General features: G+C 35.2%; 2 protein-coding genes across 8 annotated transcripts in view; one reads left to right on the top strand and one right to left on the bottom strand.

Annotated features, from left to right (window-relative positions):
* The window catches only part of RPL9 (ribosomal protein L9), a 228,772-nt gene that overhangs the window by 106,948 nt on the left and 106,163 nt on the right, over positions 1-15,661 (top strand). The window lies entirely within an intron of this gene.
* KLHL5 (kelch like family member 5) overlaps positions 1-15,661 on the bottom strand; it is a 49,420-nt gene that overhangs the window by 6,078 nt on the left and 27,681 nt on the right. For 6 of the 7 annotated variants that reach the window (XM_052681742.1, XM_052681741.1, XM_052681739.1 and 3 more), the window contains 6 exons: positions 13,904-14,040; positions 13,270-13,466; positions 6,602-6,814; positions 2,663-2,849; positions 1,470-1,694; positions 1,050-1,212 (listed from right to left, as the gene is read on the bottom strand). In XM_052681742.1, the coding sequence (XP_052537702.1) occupies positions 1,050-1,212; positions 1,470-1,694; positions 2,663-2,849; positions 6,602-6,814; positions 13,270-13,466; positions 13,904-14,040 (1,122 nt within the window). The remainder of the gene's footprint in view (positions 1-1,049; positions 1,213-1,469; positions 1,695-2,662; positions 2,850-6,601; positions 6,815-13,269; positions 13,467-13,903; positions 14,041-15,661) is intronic. The other variant, XM_052681738.1, reaches the window with a different exon arrangement.

Raw genomic sequence — 15,661 nt, 5'->3', positions numbered from 1 at the left:
TTGTAGAAGAAAGACATTTGATACAGTGATGGTAAAATAATGGAACAGGTTGCCCAGAAAGGCTTTCAATCTCCATCCTTATCAGCTATTTGAAACTCAGGAATTACCTGAACTAGCTCAGTTAACATTGAAACAAGATCCTACAACTTTAAGGTTGGTCCTGCTATGAGTTATTGCTGTATCAGATGATTCAGAACATCTCTTCCAACCCTAATTCATCTAGTATTACATGACTCCAAATTTACTTTGGTAATTACTTTGTTCAAGTAGCACTTGTACTTTGGACTCTATCAAATAATTAAGCTTTGTCCAAAGGAAGAAAATATTACTGGAAGTCTAGGAAACATGGCCTACTAGTAAGGACTGGAGGAGCTAGTGTTACTCTCTTGAGGAAAGAATCCTTAGCGGACATGCGTCTTTAAGGAAAACATGCTGTGCAAATGGGAAGGAAAATAGTAATTTTCCATGGTCACTTCTGATAGTACAAACAAAAAAATAACAAACCAGCAAAAGGTACTTATGCATTGACAAATGGAGAACTCAAAGTTGCGTTAACAGTTAAGCTGGTTGCTCAGGGAAGTTACTGGAGCTTTCTCCCTGGAGAAGGATAAAATCTCTTTTGCTGTGAGAGTTTTAAATATAATTGCTTCAGCTTTGTGGTAACCAACAGGATCGGGAAAACTTGAGGCCACTTGCAACCATGCCCTGTGACAGCACAAAATGACCTAGTTGTCTGAGTATGACTTGTGCAAAGGATTTAATTATATTTTCAGTGAAAAACAGCTTTAGAAATTTCTGGTACCACTCCAGATGAGATTTAATTCTGCCGTTTCACTATTCTCACTGAGTTAATAAGATACAATGTGAGTACTCTCCCCTAACTTCACAGTGATTTTGGAAGTTGATTTTTCAAGCTATCACAATAGGAGGAAATCACTGGAGTCTCACTGGTTCTTAATGCTATCAACATCTTATATGTCAAGAGAAATAAGTCATTTAGGAAAACCTGTAATTACGTATTAGATAAATCGGAAGTTGCCTTCACATACTTTCCATTTAATATTGCTACACCAACAGTGCTCCTTGGAGTTGACATACTAGCTACAAAGTTCCATTGACGAGCTTGTGGATCCCATCTTTCTACTGTATTCAGGTAGCTCCAGCCATCATGTCCTCCTACAGCATACATGGGGCCTTCCAATACAGCTACCCCTAAAAAAAAAATAAAAAAATAGGTTGCATTTTCCTATTGGCGTGTGCATCAAAAAATATTTTAAAACAAAATCCAGCTTTCCTTTAAGCAGCCATTGCTGCATATAATCTGAAGGAGAAAAGTAGTTCAATAAAAAGTTGGCATTAAAACAAAGACATCCTCCCACACTATCTCCAAAATGTAATTCCTGAATAATTTTTCATCAGCTAACCTTTTAAAACATGAAAGTGTTCAGCTTTTACAGAAAGCTACATACCAAGACCATGACGATGTGTGGACATAGGTGGCATTACACTCCAAGTTTTTGTTCTAGGGTTGTAGCACTCCACGGTATTCAAGGTTTTCAGTCCATCTCTGCCACCAACAACGTACAATTTATCATCTAAGACTGCAACTCCAAACTGTAATCTACGTCCGTTCATGTTTGCAACAGGAGTCCACATGTTGGTACGAAGTTCATACTTCTCAATGCTCGTAGCTCCTGAATGACAACACCCGCAAGTTAGTAAAACAAGCTTAATCTGAGCTATTAAAGTAGCCGTTATTTCAGCAATTTGTTGATCCTACATGACTGCATGAAATGCCATAGCACGTTCTTAAGTGGGTACACAAATAGTATTTTTTGAATTCCTCAAGAACCAACCACAGCATAACAGATAAGGATTTTTCAGTGTTTTTCAAGACAAAAAGCAGAATGTTTAGCATCTTTAAAGAATGAAGCCTTTAGTAAAATGAATTTTAGGAACACTAATCAACTTTGTTAAATACAATTATATACTGAAATCAATTGTTTCATAATACTAGAAAAAAAATCTGAAGTTACGTGACACGAACCTTTCAAGTGCAACACAGACTATGAAAAACAATTAAAATTTGGAAGCATTAACTCCAAAATACAGAATAAATGAAAACAGATTATTTACCATAACTTTTCTAACTTGCCAGATTCCTTCTAACTACCATTAGACAATATTGAAGCTTACATAAGAAAAAAACAACCAAGCAGATGGCAGGCTTATTTAACAATTAGTCAAAAAGCAATTTTACTTTTGCTTTTATACCTGTGCATGTCATCTTTCTACATTTTCTGTCACTGTCTTCTTTTTCCAGATTACTTCCCACTCAAGTAAATGCGAGTTAGCTTTCACTCAGTTCAACATGTTACTACTCAGAAATCAGATATTCCCTGGTAATTTCAAACCAATCATGACTGTAGCTTCCAGAATGTTTTTGATATCTTCAATACTACCTAGCTTTTTAAATCAAATGTACACTGTCCTTTTATGATGTTTGCTTTCTATTCTGCAGAATGTTTGACTTAACGGAATATGTTACATAATTAACATGTTATAAAAACGTACATCAAGCATTTCTTTAAAAAAAAAAAAAAAAAAAAAACCACAACACAAAAAACAACCCTCAGCAACTAATCATTATATAAGCCAAGACCTTTTGTTGCATCCATTCCTCCAACTGCAAACAACACTCCCACTGTAGATTTTCTAGGTTTGGTGCGAGGACTTTGCAACATAGGTCGTCTCTCTGGTAACAGATGGTACTTCATTGCTTCCATAATGAGTTTTTGACACTCAATGTCATCCCTAAAGAGTGCATTATTTTCCATATCTGCCAGAAACTGCAAAAAAGATTGAAAATTAAACAAACTGAATTGCTATAAGCTGCACAAAGTATAAAAACAATTAGAAAAATAGTTTATCCAAAACCTTCCATTGCTTTAGAATAGACTTATATTCAAAAAGTTCATATAAACAAGATAAGGGTAGATAGATAAAACAGCAATTAAAAAAAAATCATTTTTTAAGTGGAATCCTTGAGTATGAAAAACAGGAAGGCCACCTGATCTTAATGAATGACTTAAGCCTATGAAGAAAACAAAATCTTCTGATGTTTCAGCTCCACCCCAAGTAAGTTCAAGGAAACAGATCGGACTTCAGGTATGTGAGTCAGTTCAGTCTCACTCTCTGATTCCCAGATGCACCCAGTACAGGCCTGGAAAGCTGCTTCAGGCATAGGCTAAATGCTTTAATATGTATTCTGTTCTTGACTGTGTTAGTGACCAACAGTAGGATATCAGCTATTACAAACAACTAAAAAATATTTTATTGTTAAGGATGCTAGCAAATTTGAGAAGTGTTACACTTTCATCTGACCTAAATAGAGGCTACTAATAAAAATCAAGTTTAAAGATTCTGGACCCTTTTGTATTCCATGTTTGTTAGATTGCTAAAAATGTATTAGTAGATTAAGTGTCCCAACTGCAATTTTTACAAGTCTAGACAACTGGCTTTCTTCTGAGCTATAACACATGGCCTGAGTAACAGAAGGAACAAGAGAAACACCCTACTGTGACATTGGCAGTGGTCACAATAAGAAAGAGAAATGCTTCTTGCTCCCCAGCACAAAATCCATATAAACATTATAAATACCAAGTCCACAAGCCACGATATTACTGCTGAGCTGCTGACAGCCAATAACAAAACACAACCAACCTACCTTTTTCACTGGTTTCTCATCCCCTCTCCCAAACTACAGTGAAGTTTTCTCATAGTACAGTCTCACTCTCTGAAAATAACTTAATCTCATATAAAAATAAATGCAATCTATAAGGGACGCTCTGAAAGTAATGCCTCTTATTTTGTTGATGCCACAACATCAGAGGTGGATGGTGGTGGTACAGCAGCAGAGGCTGAAGCTTCCCACCAAATATTCCATTACATTTTGCTGCTGTGTGACAGATGGCAGTGGAAAGGCACTGACAGAGTGGTGTCCAACATTGAGCAAAGGTGTGTCACTGAATTCTTATAATGTGGAATAAGTTGCACCCAGCGACATTCATTGGCTCTTGCTGAATATTTATGGAGACCTATCAGTGGGTGTGAGCACAGTGAGGCACTGGGTGGTGCATTTCAGCAGTGGCAACAGTGACATGAAAGACAAATCATGTTCCAGATAGCCATGTAAATTTTTAGAAGTGTGTCATGCAGGCTCTTGTTCATCTCTGGCAAAAAATACATGGCTAAGAGTGGTGGCTACTTTGAAAACCAGTGTTGCGTAGCTGAGAATTTGCTCAAATAGCGTTGTTGTTCTCTTTGTAGCTGGAGTTTCCATGGAAATAAACAGGAGGCGTCACTTTCAGAGCAGCCCACAGAAGACTGTTTTGGTATTCAAAAAATTAAAATGTTCTTTAAATTACATTTACTGTACAGGAATATTCTGAAAACATTCTTCACTTAAAGTACTTGGAATTGGCTTAAGTGAAAACTTTCCTTCCTGTTATTTCCAAGTTTTACTATTTACATAGCTCCACAAAGCATTTATAACTCCGTAGTCACAAATGATATGCAAACATGAAATTGTAGTCACTGGAAACCTGATGAAGAGAAATATAGCACAGATACTCGACCAGAAAGGAAGATGAACCCATATTGTAACTCAGGAAATGGTTAATCATCTTTTTCATTTATTCATCTACCAGAGATGGAATAGTGGCCACCTTACAACTTAAGAAGCTGACAAATTTTCATCTTTATCTTCTTACAAGTATTTAGGACACTGTTTGCATTAATGAAATAGACAATTCAATGTTATGTACAAAGGGATGCATAGAAATACAACTGATGAAACTGACAATTCATCACATTTGTTTTTTGTTCCAGTGCTACAGTTTTGAAGTATTACCCAAAGTTTTTTTCAAGTATATTCGGTCTAGTATTCGTTACAGCTCTGCTTGCAACATTATTGATTTTGGCAAGTTGTTCAATTTTCTAATTTTATTGCTTTCAAATAGCTTTAATTCTTCAACTGTAACATAATGAAAAGGTTTCCAATTTTATGTTTTCTGTCAGATTGCCTCATGTCATCATGAAACAAAATGTGATTGTTAAAAATTCATTAGGGCTGTTGGGGCACTTTAACCAAATTTACTTGTCGCTCTAATTGCTCCCCCTCAGCTTAAGCACTATAATTTGCCAAAGTAATAAAAAAAAGGGCAACGACAAAATATCATATTAAAAATTTAAGTGTATATATTTGGCAAAGACATGAAAAATTAAAGATAAATTTCACAATATGTGAAATATGATATTGCTTTTGTGTGGCATTCTGCTATTTTCCTAATCAGTTATTCACTGGACATAACTTGATTACAGTGTATACTTCTGGAGAAAATTCTGTACCTTCAACTTATAAATTTTTTTCAATTGCATTAAATAAAAGAATTACAAAAGTGGTTACAGACTTTATACTTAAACATCAATTAATTAAAAGCTCAAAAAAAAAAAAGATTTCCTTCAAGGTAAACTGGTTTCTTACACTGTATTATGCTTCTGGAAGCAGGATGTTGTAAAGTCAAGGTCACAAGCAAGAAAATACTGCCACTGTATATGCAATAAACAGTATGAAAATATTAATACCACAGAACCTGCTTGTGCATCTTACCAGCCATCAATAAGATTCCGGATTAGAGGCAATACACAACATGATTTGTATGTATCACTGAATCAATTAATTTCAGTTTCCATTGTGTTAATGAATTCTACTTAGCATTCACATTTCGTTAAAAAAAAAAAAAAATCCCTTATTTAATAGAGATAATTCCCACTAAAACTGAAAATCCAAGACAAAATACTTAGATTTTGCGCATTAAATATTACTAAATCAAGGGACAGCAAGGAAGACTAGCACAAGAAGAAATCAGATAGTTTACATGCCTGACATGCCTGCTATCAGATAACAACTACAGTGCCACACATGACACTAACAAAAGGAATAATTTCCTAGGGTAGGAAAACTATCATTAAAAACTATTTAAAAACAAACAAACAAACAAACTTGTCTTCCTCTACAATACGTGTAGATGTCCAACGAGGAGAAAAAGTAATGACTAGGAAGAACAAGAAGCACCCAAAGATGGATTACCAAGAGTTAGCAGAAGAAAACAAATGATTCTAAATGATTTACTCAAATCCATTTCCTTAATATCAAGGACAACTGCTAGCTACATGAAGGAAATACAGTTATTCAAAATATGCTGTTCAAATTCCATAAAGAAGATAGTTAAAAAGACACATTCTAGTGACAAATATATCCTCAATAATCATCTTTTTGGGCAATGGAAACAATTTTTATCATAGAAGCTCCATGCCCTGTTGTGTGCAGTCAGATCTCAGGTTAGGATCAGAACATGCTGCAGTTCACAACAAAGTATCATGACTATACAGCATGTTAAGTCCTTATACGCAGCTCTAAGAATCCAAAACACTAAAGAATCTTGTGATGCTTTTGTGATTTGCCACCATCTCTATACAGATGCTGTAGGTGTGCCCACTATAACTATGGTATAAACTAGGGAGGAATTGAACAATTTACTTGTGGAGCAAGCAGAGGCAGTCTAATGTAAGCCAGGAGTTTACTGAGATCTTTCCTTCTCTGTTCCAAATCATGTCGAACCCATGTAAGTAGTGCATTCAATATAGTTTCTTCATTAGGAATATTCATGTCATCACTTGCTAAAAGCTTTGCAATTTCAGTGGCTGGCAGCAATAGAAATTCCTGGTTTCTAATTACTTCCATGAAATTTTCCTGAAAGAGAAAAAAAAAAGTATTTTTAATATAGCTGCCAGCATCATCTGAAGACAGTTGCAGGTTTTTTGTTTTTTGGTTTTTTTAAATGAATTTCTACTATCCTTTCCCACTTGTCCCTCCTTCACACCATCTCTCAAGTTGTGCCAGTGAACACTACTAGAGAACTGACCTGGAAGGAAAAAATATGTCCTGAGTTACTTTGACTAATAATTACTTCCTAGACTTTTATGGTCCCTCTTATACAGTACATTAAAAAAAAAAAAGTATGATTTGTTTCTGTTGACTATGAAGATACTTTGTCAAGCAAAGAACACAACATACTATAAGCAGCTACTGGGCACATCTGTAATATATTTCATTACTAGCAGATTGAAGTATGGCATTTTGTTTTCAGAGGAAGTAATTTCACCGTTGATTTTCATTGGGGCATCTGAAGTTTATTACTTCGTACATTTTATATAGCTGATCGAACAGACTGGCAGGAGCAAAACATACAAAGAATCCAAAATACTGTACACCCTTTCATTTATTAAGATTCAATTTTATAACTTTTTTCTATCATTTCCAGCAACAAAGCCTTACTTTGGGGCACGAAAATTACAATATGTAGCATTTCTCACATTGATATCCCATTACTTCAGAACACAGGGACAGGCAGAATATTCCATATGGATTCTCGTAAGCTTAGGCAAAAATAGCAGAAAAGTACGTATATAGAAACATAATCAGCACCACGCACTTACAGTGAGAAACCTGAATCTTATTTTTTATTTGTAAATGTAAGAGAAAGGGTAAGATTATATTGAACTTGCTTCCCACACACCTTCACAAGGCAACAAAGGAAAGAAAAGTTGAAGCAGTCTATAAACAGGCTCTTACACATTAATAGCTCAAAACCTGACTACCTCACACTCCAAACTGAGAGTAGCTTCACAACAATAAAATGGTATTATCATCGATTTAGTAAATGTAGTGTTGATTGCTAGATAGCTAAATAACTGCATACTGATTTTGCTCTTACATTCCATATATCTCCAAAACCCATGGAGGATAACATGCACTGGATCCACAGTTGTGGAAGTCTAACTTCCCCCCATAACAAAAGTAGTTCTCTTTAGTATCTTGTTCAATGACTTAGAAAGAAATGCACACTAACAAAAAAAAAAACAACTTTGAATTAAGACATACACACACAAAAAACATCTTCAGAGCTAGAAAAACAACAGGGAGAAACTTGACAACACAAGCAGGACCAGCACCGCAAAACAGATATGAATTTAGCAGAAAACGTCATGAAAAACATACAGTACAGTTTGGCATCTTTGCAGCTGATATTAGGAGGAGACCTTGAAGTGTTATCCGTGCACGTAGCAAGCGACTGTGTATTCCTAGACAGAATTTAGAAAGAAAAATTTTACACTCACTATCTGAAAAGCTTTCTGACTAGAGTGATCCAACCAGCTACATAAAAGTAGCAATTCCACGTGAAAATTGTAATGGATTACAAGGGAGACAGAACTGTCTTTTCCTCTTTAAGTACTTACTACAAAATTAAAGAAAATGAGCAAACATAAGAACTATAAACAGCGAAAGGACCACACAAATACTCAGCAACACTACACATGCAGTTTGTTTATTTTACTCAGCTTGGGAGTAAGTTACAGTTGAAAATTATTTCCAGAGATTAAACATGCAGTCCACAGAAATTCAGATTCTACTGAGTTCATTTCTTTCACTGGTGGTTTTCAGTTGATTCTGTCCTGGAGTGTATGCAATGCAAGCTGGAGCAGTGCTTTTAGCTTTGGTAACAGACAGGCACCGAGCACTGACACAGAAAAGTCAATACTTACTACCTTAAATTTTCCACACTGCCTACCTGGATCACAGGAAGAAGAAGGGAAAAGCACCTGTATGGAAAGTTTTGTTTGTCTCTGAAGGCAACAACAAGCTGATCTTGTCTAAGACAATAACAAGTCTTCTCTGGAAAGCTTTTTTCCAGCTGGATTTAATCACTTCAACAGCTGTTAAGCGTAAAAAGCATGATTTTCCTTCTTGTTGCTTGCAGACAACCATGTTCTGATGGGAAAAAATTCAACTTCCTCTTGCTCCCATTCTAATTTTAGAGTAGAGATTCCTTTTGGACAGAATATCAAAGCATTCACAGCCACAATCTTTGGCCTATGTATGGGTTTTGTGTTTTTTATAATCAAAATCTGACAGTTCCTCTTCCTCTACAGAGATTCTGAAGACAAAAAGGAGGAGCCAGTGTATCTCCTAGCATTCTTAACCTCTTCATTAGCCTTTGCTTTCCTTCTTCTTATGGGAACTCTCTGTGGAAGAACAGGATATTTCAGAGAACAAATGCCCTGCAGTTTCAGTTGGAAACTTTATCAGACAAGCCGCCTGAGTTTTACGTGCTAAGTAACACAGGGACACAGCAGCGTTGTTCATTCAGATCACAACCTTAAATTCACCCTTAAGCAGCTGCAGAATGAATAATACTTACATTCTTAACTGGAGGTCTGCCTGGGTCTTGGTTCAGAGCAAAAAATACTAGGAGCACATGAAAAAGGTCATGATACTTATTTTCGAGTTTAATCCAGTTAAATGGTTAGGCTCCCCCTGCTCTCCATCAGAAGGATAAAAAAAAAATAAAAATATCTCAGAGTGCATCAAAACACCCCCAAGCTGAGAAGAGCTGTACACAGATGTCCAACAGGAAGCTCTAGCCACAGAGATCTGTTTACACTCTGAACCTGGACACAGCTGAAAAGGAGAATTGCTTGATTCGTAAGATCTGAAGGAGAATGTAGTTGATGGCTGTTTTAGTGAATTACAACTATATATGCAAAAATACAAAATCCTTGTTTTAGGCATTAATGAAAATGAGGGGTCTGGCCTCTTGAGGACAAAAAGAAGTGTGGCTATTTCTCTTCTTTTCATATCTGGAAGATTTCTGATGAAATTCAAGGTGACTCACCATGTTCTGATGTGTGGAAAGGTGAACAACAAAAATTACGAAGACACCTACAGGTGGACTAACTAAAGCACTATCAGATTTACTGTTTTAAATGTCTTTTTTTTTTTCTTTTTTTCTTTTTTATTAAGTTCTAATTAATGAAGTACAAATTAGACTACTAGAAGATACTGCCAATTACCTAAGAACAGCTCTGCTCACCACAGACACGTCGAGTTTTGAAAATAACACTGGCAACTTTTTTCTCAACTGAAATTAACTTCTCTTTGGTTTACCATCTTCCTTTGTAAAAGAGAAGCTAGTGTAGGCTCTAGGTACACTATCAACTATTTCAGACAAACAAGACAAAATGCTGTTTCTTCAGACGTGAAGACTGCTAAAATTGATCACTAGGCATTATGCTAGAGGGCAGGAAAAGTGCACAGAAGGCACTCTATGTAAAAAGTCATTATAAATTAAGTGAATAGAGACATTACTGTCTAGGTTAGTAAAATTCCTAGATTTGTAATTACATGGCCCCAAAACTATAGCAAAACAAGAAACTCTTTGTACAAAAGATACCTTGATCTAAATACATCTCATGATCATGTCAACTGTGTTTTTAAATCCCTGACACATTAAAAAAAAAAAAAATCAAAAAAAGAACAGAGCTGCTCTTCAAAGACTGCTGCATCCACAACTGATCGCTTCGGTTTATTTCATGTTTCACTTAATGCATCCTGAGGATTTTTCAAGCTTCACTTAGTTTGCAATGTCAAAAAATTGACCTGTTTTGACGATAACCTTGAATTTTTTTCTCTTCTGAATCAACCGCTTAACTGCCATCAGAGTAAGCAATAAAGCAAAGCTACACTGATACCCTACCTTTAAGGTGTGTATACCTTTAATATGAAGAGCTGTGGCATTCAAATCCACTTTATTCATTTATATTTTTAATCACACTGTACTGTGCAATTAAAGCCATGCCATAAAATCATGCTAGTATTTTCCAGTGACACTAATGAGCATTATTTAGACAGAGCAGGTCAATTAACAAAAGCAGGCCTTTTGGGATAACTCACTGGTTAGTCCTTCAATTTAACCAAATGCTAATTTTGCTTGAATTTCTGATCTTCATATAAACTTATATTTTAATGAATCTGTTAACATGCTAATCAAAATAACTGCATCTCTTAAAAACTGTTAAAACGGAGAGGTTGCTTTAGTTGATGAAAAAAGTATAAGGCAATCTACTTTTATGTTCAAAGGAAAACTCACAGAAAATAGCATATATAAATTAAAATACAACTATTTCTTAAAATTGTTACTTCCTACTTCACATACTTTGAAAGACAGACAGCTACACGAAAATGCTCAAAGTATCTACTGCTCAGCATAATCCCTAATCGATTGCATCACATTTCACCAAACAGAATTTACAGGTACTACTGGTGTATATAACTGTTGTGATCCAACAATTAACGGAAAGAGTATCAAGTGGCCAGCACTTAATACTGCTGAGTATTTCCTCCTTTCAAACAGCTTTTAAACAAATGAAATTACTTGGAGATTTATTTTAATTGACGATTCAATTGGACTATGTATTTCTATGCAGTTTCCATAGCAACATTCATTTCGAACCATAGAAGCTGCTTCTCTATTACTCATTATTACAAAAATTCAATTTCACATCTCCATTGGAACTAAACAACATTAAAAAAGGCCTAGGGAAGAATCCATCTAGCACAACTCATTAGTTTTAAAGGTGTTTTTTTTTTTTTTCAAATCCATCTGATTTAAATTTCATCCACACCAAAGCCTAAAAAGCCAGTTTTGCCAAATAAAGTCCAAAAGGCAAAGAACTATATTTCTGTGATCTGAACAAAAGGCTATTAAAATAATGGCTTCGAGAAAGTCCATAGCCTTTTTCCCCCACAAAAATCATGAACTGCCAATCAAAACAGTAAGACTATAATCACCTATGCTGATCTAACGCTTGTCCCTATTCCTATCTTTGTCAGCCAGCTGATAAAAGCTGTAAGGGACATGGAAATAACACAAGGTTACTCTGAAAAAAGAGCAAACAGGTCAAAAGAGGTTCTTCTTTGGCTTTTTTTTTTTTTCTTTTTTTTTTTTTTTTTTTAAATCACTGTCTCTCTCTGCATTAATTTTAATACTTAAAAGCACAAAGCACATTCATCTTTATTGTTTCATCTGTCTATCTAATGGCAGTCTTCTCAATTTTGTTTGAGCATAACGAAGGTCAAAAACACAAATATATAAGCTACAATCTGCACACTGATGACCTACTTTGGTAAATTTCAACATGTAAGTAATTTTAAATAGATCTACTCATTGAGCAAAAATTGCGTAATTGGAAGAAAGACGGCTACTTTAAGCTGTTACACACACTAAATCTAGTTACTTTAAGAAAAAAATGATACAAAACAATACCACTTCTTAAAACTGCAAAAAAAAAAACAAAAAAACAAAAAAACCAAAAAAAAAACAAAAACAAAACACAACACCCAAAACAATAAACCAAACCAAACACAAACAGCAGGCAAGAAAAAAGCCATGAGTTTCTAATAGTAACAAGACAAAAATTTACACCTCCTGCATCTAAGCATAGTGATAATGTAATTCTAAGTCATACAACCTTGTTATGTTACTTATTTCCCACATCTCTTATACAGTATCTTTGTGCCCTCATTCAGGTCCCAGAGCTTACATAGGTAAAATTTCATCAAGAGAGGAAAATACCTCACAAACATCTGCAAGTAACATATGAACTGACTTGACTCAAAGGTAAGTATCCTGCTTTCTTCTGCTGTTAACATTACTGAAATACGCTTGTGCGTAAAAAAAGAACATCATACATTAAAACAGAAGGATGGCTAATAAAAAGACGAAATTTCATTTTGTTAGCAGGTCAGTTTTTTTTTCCTAAATCAGCTGTGAAAATATAACTGACAAATTTATTTTTATTTAGCCACATATTGTATAGCCTGAGATCAAATTGTTTGATGCCATGCTGCTATTCCATTGCAAAGAAGTATAGTGCAGAATCTTTTTCTGTGAATATCCACGTTCATACCCCAGGTGTAACTTAGGACCTGAATACACCTGCTCATTATGACACTTTTCTATTAATTCATCTGTTATTTTGGGCCAGACAACAGCAGCTTGCCAACTGTTAAGTTTGTTGTTTTTAGCTTGACAGAAATAAAAACTAGACATTGAAAGATTTTATTGAATGCATGTCACACAATCCCAATATCATTACAAGGAAACATTATGCCTGCCTCCTTTCTTCCAATTCTAAGCCAGTAATTTTGCAGCTATTTTGTCATTTCTCATCATGGTAACATATGTGCATTCTTGTTTGGAAAATGATCAAGGCTTTTCTGGGGGAAAAACTTCAGTATTTACTCAGACAAACATTCTGTATTTTCTTTACTAAAATCAGTGGATGATGCTTAAAATAATAACGTACCATAGTGTAATTGTGAGCCACCTTGTGCAAGTCAGTGCAACCCTGTGCATCAGCAAAAGATCGGATTCCAAGGCAATTGGATGGGTGAAGCTGCTTCATGAGGAATTTGCAGCATGCTTCTACAACCTGAGATAGCTGAAGAAGGCAAGCTGTAGACAACAGGCACTCAATGTTATCTTCTTTTAATTCAAGGCGACCTATCAATATTAAAAAACAGACAATATAATTTCGCTTTTGTGATTTGTTAAACTCCCCAAAACTCAGACACAAGAGAATTATTTACAGATTACGGGACAGAACATAAGGCTTGGAGAATACTCCCTTTGACATTAGGTAACAAGCCTTTCAAAATTAATATCTATAATGATGCAAGGAAAGGGAAACCTAATAAGATTCTTTTTTCATCAGTCAAGATACATGTGAAGTATTAAGTTGTTTTGTAAACCATCAGAATGTAGTGTTATCAGAAAAACTACATGTGATCACGTTGCCTCAGGTAACAGCAATGATCAATTTTTTAAATATAAGTAAGAAACAATGTGAATTCCTAAGTGCATTTCAAATCTAGTAATGGAATACAATGCTCACAGGAGGCCAATTCGTTAGACAAAATTCCCATTTTCACTCTAATTACCTGTATATGCATACTGAACCAGAGCCCACAATGCATTTGGCTCCACACCTTCCATCTTGATTTCCTCCTGTCTTGCTTCCCTTACATCATTAGTAAACATTGCTGCAAAGTAGTCTGAAACGGAGGAGAGAACCAGTCTGTGCACATAGTGCAGGAGAAAATGAGAGAGACAAAGAGAAGAAAAAATGCTTAGTCAATCTGATGTTTGTTAATTTATGATTCATTATTTTGTCCTTTAGAGAAACAGTGCAGTGAGAAAAACATTTTTAAATTGATAAACGGCTCCACACTCCAGTTCCCCTCTATGAATAATGAAGCACTGTTACTGAATCTACATTTGCTGTTGAAGCAAACGAATTACTCTTTCAAAGCTCAGTGACTTTTAATAGTCAACATGGACACAACCCACAAAGCCACATAAATTGGAAGGTGAGTGTAAATAAACATGATTGAAATAAAAAAGTTGAGCTCCATTTATACTGTATCAGTTACTTTTTCTAAATGTGAAAGAACGACTTGCTAGTCCTTTTTCAAAGTGCTTTAAAACTTTTACTCTTGGTGCACACATACATTCATCTGCTATTACTGCTGACAGAACTATGCACAATCAGCACAGAGATGGTGCAGACAACAAAACCCCGGAAGGGGAAGAATATGCTGCACAGAAGAAACTAATTAACATAGTAATGTTGTTTGTGGATACATATGGAGCTTTTTTATTTTTAACAATTCTGAGTATTTAAAAATACAAAGTAGGTAAACATGGTACTGCTTATCACACATTTGTTTGAACTATTGTCGTATATATTCCATTTTTTCAATGCCACTCCACATAACGTGTAAGAATGAAAATGATAGCTTGGGTTGGAAGGAACCTCAAAGATCATCTAGTTCCAACCCCCTGCTTGTGGGACAGGGTTGCAAAACACTAAATCAGGCATATCTGCATACGTTCAATGAATCCCATACTTCAGAAAATGTTACTTTATTCTATGGAGTCTTTATATTGGCTTGTTAAGATGAAGGAGATCAGATGCCTTAAAAGAGTAAAATTCACTGAAAAGGTAAGCAACAGTGCTTAGGAATGGATCTCAAAGGTATCAATAGAAAGGATCTGCAGGTGCATATGTGAAGTCATAAATTACAAAAGAACTGCTCTTAATTAAATGCAAAATGAACTGCAAAGAACTGTCTTTTGGTTAATTAACTGCAAAGTAATAAATTGTTTACTGTTCTCAACTACTTTTTTCCTGCACATCTTTTGACTGATGACCATTTGGACAGAATTACGGTCCAGTAATGTTTTGGTTTTTTTTAATTGCTAACTGAATAGAGTTGTGGAGGAATGCTTGTGAAAAAGGAATAACACTATTTTAAAATCTTATATGTTTAAAATAAAGTTTCAGTTCCCATTCAAAGCAATAATAGAACAATAATAAGATTTTAACTCTGTTTTTTATCTAAAAAAAAAAAACAAAAAAAAAACAGCTTGAAGTATTCAATCTCTATACTGACCTGAATTTGTGTGGAATACAGCTTGAAAAAGAAAGGACTCTACCATGGGAAACAGAACCTAACACCTAATATTGACACAGACCTCTTTCTGTTTTTCCTAACAGCGCAACTATTTCAGTTTGCTGCACCATTATTCAGTAAACAGCTGGACTGTACATATCTTAGCAACATCTGCTGAATGCCAAATACCACCTACCAGCTGTGGTATCAGCAAGGTCCCTGCGATTTCCAGTCTTGAAGTCC

This window comes from Tympanuchus pallidicinctus, unplaced genomic scaffold (genome assembly GCF_026119805.1).
Source record: "Tympanuchus pallidicinctus isolate F22 unplaced genomic scaffold, pur_lepc_1.0 scaffold2, whole genome shotgun sequence".
Lineage (NCBI taxonomy): Eukaryota > Metazoa > Chordata > Aves > Galliformes > Phasianidae > Tympanuchus > Tympanuchus pallidicinctus.
This window is presented reverse-complemented; position numbering and strand designations above follow the sequence as displayed.